Raw genomic sequence first — 6,500 nt, forward strand, 5'->3', positions numbered from 1 at the left:
CTCTCTCTCTCTCTCTCTCTCTCTCTCTCTCTCTCTCTCTCTCTCTCACGCTCTCTCACACTCTGTCTCGCTCTCTCGCGCACACACACACACACACACACACACAGAGTCTGTGTAGCGGTACAGACTCCTTTCACCAAAGCCAGTTGGCAGCTCAGCTCTGACTGTGAGTGTACTGTGAGTGTCCCAGGTGCTGAGGCTTGGGGTTGCCCGGGCTCTCCCCATCAGTGGGTGCTGAGACAGGACTTCTTGGCCCTCTTCCTTCAGGCCAGGCTAACCATGCTGGCCCTGATCATCACCAGGGCTTTTCCAAAGAAAGCCTCCTATCCTCCTCCACATGGAAGACGTCTAACTGTGGCTCACACTCACCAAACCCCTTAAGAGCCACACGCACATTTGTCCTCACAATGGATGGAGATAGCACAAGGATTGGTCCCATTTTCCAGAAGAGGAAACTTGAGGCCTCAGGGAGGTGAAGGACTTGCCCAGGGTCACCCCCCAGAGCTCAATGCCAGGTTTCTCTTGCTCCTCTGTTTCTCTGGTCCCTCTGTGTCCTGTGAAATGTGAGCCTGATGCGCTGGTGTTGGGTGGGGCTCCCTGGTCTGCCTCTTCCCCAGAGCGGAGCTGGATGGGGGAGCAGAGAGATAGGACCCACGCAGGGATTGGGGGGGCTGCAGCTGCTGTGTAAAAGGGCCTGGAAGGGTGCTACCCATCCCCAACAGAGAGCCTTGAGTATGAGAGAACAGAGGTGGGATTGCAGGGGACTGGCCCTTTCTCAGTTGTAGTCATTCCTAAGACCCCTCCTGTTCCAAGAGTGTTGATAAAATGCATGGAGCATGAGGTTTCCTTGAGTTCCACCTCCCACTCCTTCCTCCGGCCCCACGTTGGTCTCTGAGCTTGCTTTCAGGCAGAGCTGCCTCTGCGTTCCGTTATTTGGCTCTCAGCTTGGGTCTGTGTTAGAGAAGGATTCTTGGGGTGGGTGGGGGCATCCTGTGGTGCTGCAGTTAGAGTTCTCTGCCCAGGACAGCGGGGCAGGGCTGACCCCTGAACCTGGTGTCAGGGAAGCCTCATTAGGGGTAAAGTGTATAGTGAGAGTGACTGAAGTATCACCACTTTATGGAGCAGATATGCTATCACATCATGCACATCAGCTGTGTGAAGGAGGCAGTCTAATAATGAGCTTGATTGACCAGGCCAGCGTCTCTGTAAGGGACGGAAGAAGCTTCTTCCACCAAGCTCAGTGGTCTCCTGTCTTCCTGCAGTTAGTCAGGCCTTGGTCTGTTTTAAGTGACCTGCTGGCCTTTCCCACCCAAGTGACAGCAGATGGATGGATTTCCATCTGGTCAGTTTTTCCTTGAGGCATCAGTGAGCAGGGAGGACTGGATTCAAATGTAGCCTGTCCGAGACAGAAGGAACAGTGCTGGAAGCAGGAGGACCTGAATTCCATTCCCACTTCTGCTGCTTACTGCTGTTCAAGGAGGACGAAGTGGCCCCTTCCAGCGACCATTCCCTGTGTGTCTGGTGCCCTACTACACAGATTCTTGGCACTTTGGACTCAGCAGGGGCCTCGGGGCAGGGCCATCCCCAGGACCCCGGCCCCTGCCTTATCCACAGCGTGAGGTCATTTCTGGATACCCTGGAGGTGCTGGGCATCCTCACGTGTTTGACTGTAAATCACAGGAGCCGTTCCCAAAGGTCTTCGGTCCTTGGGGTCCCTGCTCCAGGAACAACTTGGTGGGGGGGTGCCATTGGCTGCCTCAGACTACCACTAGAGGGCGCCCAAGAGCAACCCAGAGAGGCCGGGCCCACTGAGAACCAAGCCCTGCACACACACACATCTCCCTGGATCAGCATCTGCAGCCTTTTTTGGTCATTGGTTGTGCAGGGAAGAGGGGTGGAGCACGTGCAGGCTTCTTGGCACTTTCAGTGCCCACCCACCCAATCATGTGCCTGGGAGAGCTCCATGAAGCCTAGAATGGAAACTACAAAGGGTGGGGTTGGGGGGCGCACGGCTGAGGATCACCAGCACCAGCCTTTGTGCTCCCCCCAGCTCCTCAGGGTTTCAGGCCCTCCCTCCTGTGAGCCTTGGCTGGTCTCAGCTGCCTCCTCTGCATTCTGTGATTGCTTTCAGTGAATGTGCAAGGAGCAGAGTTAGCCACGTTTTAAAGGAGGAGGCAAAAGTTGGCTCAGCTGAAAAGTAGGCTCAGTTATAGGCCCTGAAAACTTTGCCGACCAAACACACCTTGTACTGTGGTTTTTGATAAAACTGGGCAAATCACAGTGACACTGAGGTGATGTTGAATAAACAAAGTTACCGAATTTAGGCATAGAAATGAGTGTTTTCCCTTCTCCGACCAGGGTTACTGTGGTTCGGTTTGGAGACTCCTCTGTAAGGAACATGCTTCTAAGCCTGAAGTGTGTTCTTTGGAATGCCCTCAGTGGCTCCAGTCTTTTCCTTTTGGGGGATGGCTGGATATCCCACAGAGCCAGGTGGGAATCCGGCTGATTTTTATGGGAGGTTCATGAGTCGCCTTGAAGGAGTCCAGGAAGTCTTGAGCGATGACACCTTAATGGAGTGATCACAGAGCCTCCTCACAGTTGACTGTTTTTCATTGATTCAGCAAACACTAAAATGCCTACTATGTGAAAGGCAGTATTGTCCTAGACACTGGGTGTATACAGAGATAAAATCCACAGAGTTCTGTTCTCTAGCAGCTCACAGACTAGTTCTTTACCTGGGCTCCATGAACCTGTTTTTTAAATATTTTGCTGACTTTAGTTCCACATCACTGGTTTCCTTTGTACACCTCTATTTTATTTTGTGCCCCTAAAACCAGGATTCTGAGCAGGGGTCTGTGGGCTTCTTCCCCAGCCTGACTGCCCAAGGGCCCAGGACACGCCAAAGATTAAAAACCACTGGTCTAGCAGATGGTTGGGAAGGGCTGCATTCGACTGAATGCCTGACTTCTGAGGCATTTAACCAATCTGCTTTGTACCCACTACACGTAAGGGAGAAAAATAGATGTTTGTGTTCGGCCTTTTCTTCTGTTAGCATGCCAGCTCCAAGAAGTCAGGGTTCATGTCTCTTATGACCAGTTTAAGCTTGTGAATGTATAGCAAGGGCTTCAGAGGAACTATTTCACTGGATCTTCACAACAACCCAGTGAGGTAAGAGGCGACAGTATCATCTCCATTTTACAGATGAGTCAGCTGAAGCTGGGGAGGTCAGGGACTTACACAGATAGGGTTGTGTAGCTATGGTTGTAAGTGACCAAGCCAGCTGTGGACCACACCCCCACCAAGAGGTTGATCCTCTAAGTCGTTTCTGTATCACCTTTCCTCTCCATTCCCAAGAAGCATAGCTGAACCTTCCTTTTCCTCCCTCCTCTGACGCCCAGGATATGGGAAGACTTTTCCAGTGGTTCATCAGCCAACCTCGAATTCTAGTGTCTCTGTTTTGGTTCCCAGTGACAAGTTGTACCTGCTGTTCATCTGACCACACGTCAGACTGCCTTTTTCTCGCTGCCTATAGAACAGCAGGCAAACTCAGTCAAGCACTGCGCCAAGGTCTTTCAGCCCTGTCTGCATTCTCTCTCAACACTCCCCCACCCCGCTGCTGTTTTCTGTAGTGGTGGTTATTTTCATCTCTGTTATGTCTTCAGCCAAACCACTGGATGATGAGTCAGTGTGTGGTTCTAGTTCTTCGGGGGAAGGGTAAATACTGGGAGCTTGAATGAAAAGTATTTTTCCACTGGGGAAACCCCAGAGCTCGGGGATACTCTTGCCCCAGTGGCATTTCCCAAAGGAAGGGACCTCATTTTGCTCCAACCCTGGTGGCGGCCGTGAACATCCGCCCCAGCAGTCTCCACTCCATAGAGCTCTCAGCCCCCCAGACTAGGAGTCAGGCACTCTCTGGCCTAGAAGTAACGTCCTCTCCTTTGTCCCCCTTGCTCCCACCCCTTCCAGGTTTCTGCTGTGCCTACTGTGCTGGCCATCAAGAATGGGGACGTGGTGGACAAGTTTGTGGGCATCAAAGATGAAGACCAGCTAGAGGCTTTCCTCAAGAAGCTAATAGGCTGCTGAGCTGGGCCTGCTTTTGTTTCCCCCTGGGGCCCTCCTAGAAGAACTCTAGTCCTTTCCAGTCCCCACCCGTCTAGCCCCCATTGGCCCATCCTGTGTCTTTCTGGGGAAGGTTTCATCATCTCCAAACTTGGGAACAAGGAGCATTTCTCAGTTACCTGACGGCAGAGGACTGGTCCTTAGGGAAGTGGAGCTGCTGCTGACCGTGGGAGGGAAAGCTGGGGATGGGAGCTTGGAGTGTTCTCGCCCTCCCATGCTTAATTCCTACCCCCCTCCTCCTGTCCCCACCGCCAAACCCACCCTAACCTAGGCCCCAATTGTGACCATCTCCAGAGGAGATGGGAGAGGAACCTGTTTCAGCAGGACTGCTTAATGGTGGGGTCTCCCTGTTTTGACTGTGAAATTTTTATCTTTTGTCTTCTGGTACCTGTGCTTTATCACAGAGGCTCTATGATCCTGTGCCTGACCTATTGCCACATTTTCTCCTCTGATGCTGTTTTGTAAAAGAAAAGAGAGTTACACATACATATGGATATGTATGTAAAATTCTCTCGTTTTTTGTAGGTCTGTAATAAAGAGAGCTTTACTGATCACTTCTACCTCCTGCTATGAAGTACAGACCCCATGGTACACCCTGAAATTCCCTAGTAACCACCACCATCTATGAGATACTTCCCTCGCTCCCCCTCTGCTTTCCAGCTGCAAGGGGGTGAGAGCAAGAACGGACCCTGGGAAGGAGGGGAGGAGCTCCTTAAGCTCTTTAGTCTGGTAGAGCCCTAAAGCCCTGCCTCGGCATCCTCCAGTTGTATGAGCCAGAGGTTTAACTGAAGAAATCTAACAAATAAAACCCGGGCTGAGCAGCAGAAACACCTACCATCCTTTCTGAGAGATCCACTTTAATCCTCTCTTGGGCTGGCCTCTAGTCTTTGTTTGCTTATCTAGTTGGTTCCCTACCTTGTTTACAAAAATGTGTACTTTTTCCCTTCCCAACCCTTGGCCTTTTCATTAAAGCGAGACAAGCCCACCACCCATGACCTTGCTTTCTATCATGGTTTTTTTGTCCCCATCCCTCCCTCTCCCTACCATAGGAGGTTGTCTAATGAGACCCGTCTGGCCTTCCAGCGAGGTTCCCTAGGGATCCCTTCCAGGACAAACAGGCTTTCTTGGTCCTTTGTTTGTGCTTTTGCATAAATCTTTTCTATATCTTTGTCTCTGTAGGGTACTGCCTCATAGTAGCCAGAAAGGCTATGTATGTTCCCCAAGGTTACGTCTTCCAGTTGCAGGGCCCTGAACTGCTTTGGCATCCGCTGGCTGGTGTCCCCATTGCCCTGTTGTGCTGCTGCCTTCTAATAAGTTAATTAATGGAGAGGGCTTATTATCCACAGTGCAATTGAGCTGCCATTTCATCCCATAATATCACAGGCTGAGACCAGGATGAGACAGATGAGTAAACAAGCTCAATGAAGAGATTGGCCCAAGGTCATAAGTAGTGAAAGGAGCAGGATTTCAATGAGGTACTTTCCATTCCACTACTTTGCTTATCTGATGTTGACCCTTGGTTGATTTACAGATGGTTTTTATTTTAGTTGCTTATGAGTGGGAACAATAAGTTTATAACAGATAAAGTATTAGCCTTGGAGTCAGACCTGAGTTTGGATCCTCCTTCAGATGCTACCTGTATGACCCTGAGGGAGTCACTTAATTTCTGTCTGCCTCAGTTTCCTCATCTGTAAAGTGAGGGGGTTGGACCCAATCTCTAAGGTCTTGATCTGTGATTCTATAAACTCTGCTTTTATCTGTCACACTATGAATGTAACTCAAAATTGTGTGCCCAAGTCTAATTTTTATCTAAGTTAGGGACACCATAGAATGGGGAGGGCTAGTCTAAATGGTTTGCAGAGTTCTGGCTCTAAGGGTCTAGGGCAGTCATGGAACCTGCTGGAGAACTACTGTGTAGAAAGTTTAGGGGGGTGGGAAGGCCAGCAGCAGCTATGTTGCACACACTGGAAGAGTAGGATCTTAGCTCTAGCTTCTAGCCCAGTATGAAGCCTGTAGGGGAAGGACCAAGGCAAAGAATCCCAGGCCATGAGGGTCCCCCTGAACAGGCAGAGTTTTCCAGGTGGCTGAGTCCAGCAGTATTCTACTGAAACACCAAATGGGGCAAGTCCACGGGTGTGTTGGTCAGATCTAAACCCAAGTCAGGAAGCTGCACGGCCCAGACCAAGAAGGCAGAAATCAAACTTTGCTTTAGCTCATACCACTTTAAGATCACTGAAAGCTTTTAAGTCTGCAGCCTGAGCTGTCCCTGAGATCCTGAAATATAATATTCAGTATAATGAAATGAAAGTACTGGAAGAAAAAATGGGAAAAGAAGTGAGAGCTATGGGAAAAAAAAGATTTGGAAAGGGAATTGACAACTT

The 6,500-nt window shown here is 50.2% G+C and overlaps 1 protein-coding gene across 2 annotated transcripts in view; it reads left to right on the forward strand.

Annotated features, from left to right (window-relative positions):
• TXN2 (thioredoxin 2) overlaps nt 1-5,114 on the forward strand; it is an 11,701-nt gene extending 6,587 nt beyond the window's left edge. For both annotated transcript variants that reach the window (XM_027872474.1, XM_027872483.1), the window contains exon 4: nt 3,967-5,114. In XM_027872474.1, coding sequence (XP_027728275.1) covers nt 3,967-4,083 — 117 coding nt within the window. In that variant the 3' untranslated portion in view covers nt 4,084-5,114. The remainder of the gene's footprint in view (nt 1-3,966) is intronic.
• Nucleotides 5,115-6,500: the final 1,386 nt, after the last annotated feature.

This window comes from Vombatus ursinus, unplaced genomic scaffold (genome assembly GCF_900497805.2).
Source record: "Vombatus ursinus unplaced genomic scaffold, bare-nosed wombat genome assembly UNPS02003292.1, whole genome shotgun sequence".
Lineage (NCBI taxonomy): Eukaryota > Metazoa > Chordata > Mammalia > Diprotodontia > Vombatidae > Vombatus > Vombatus ursinus.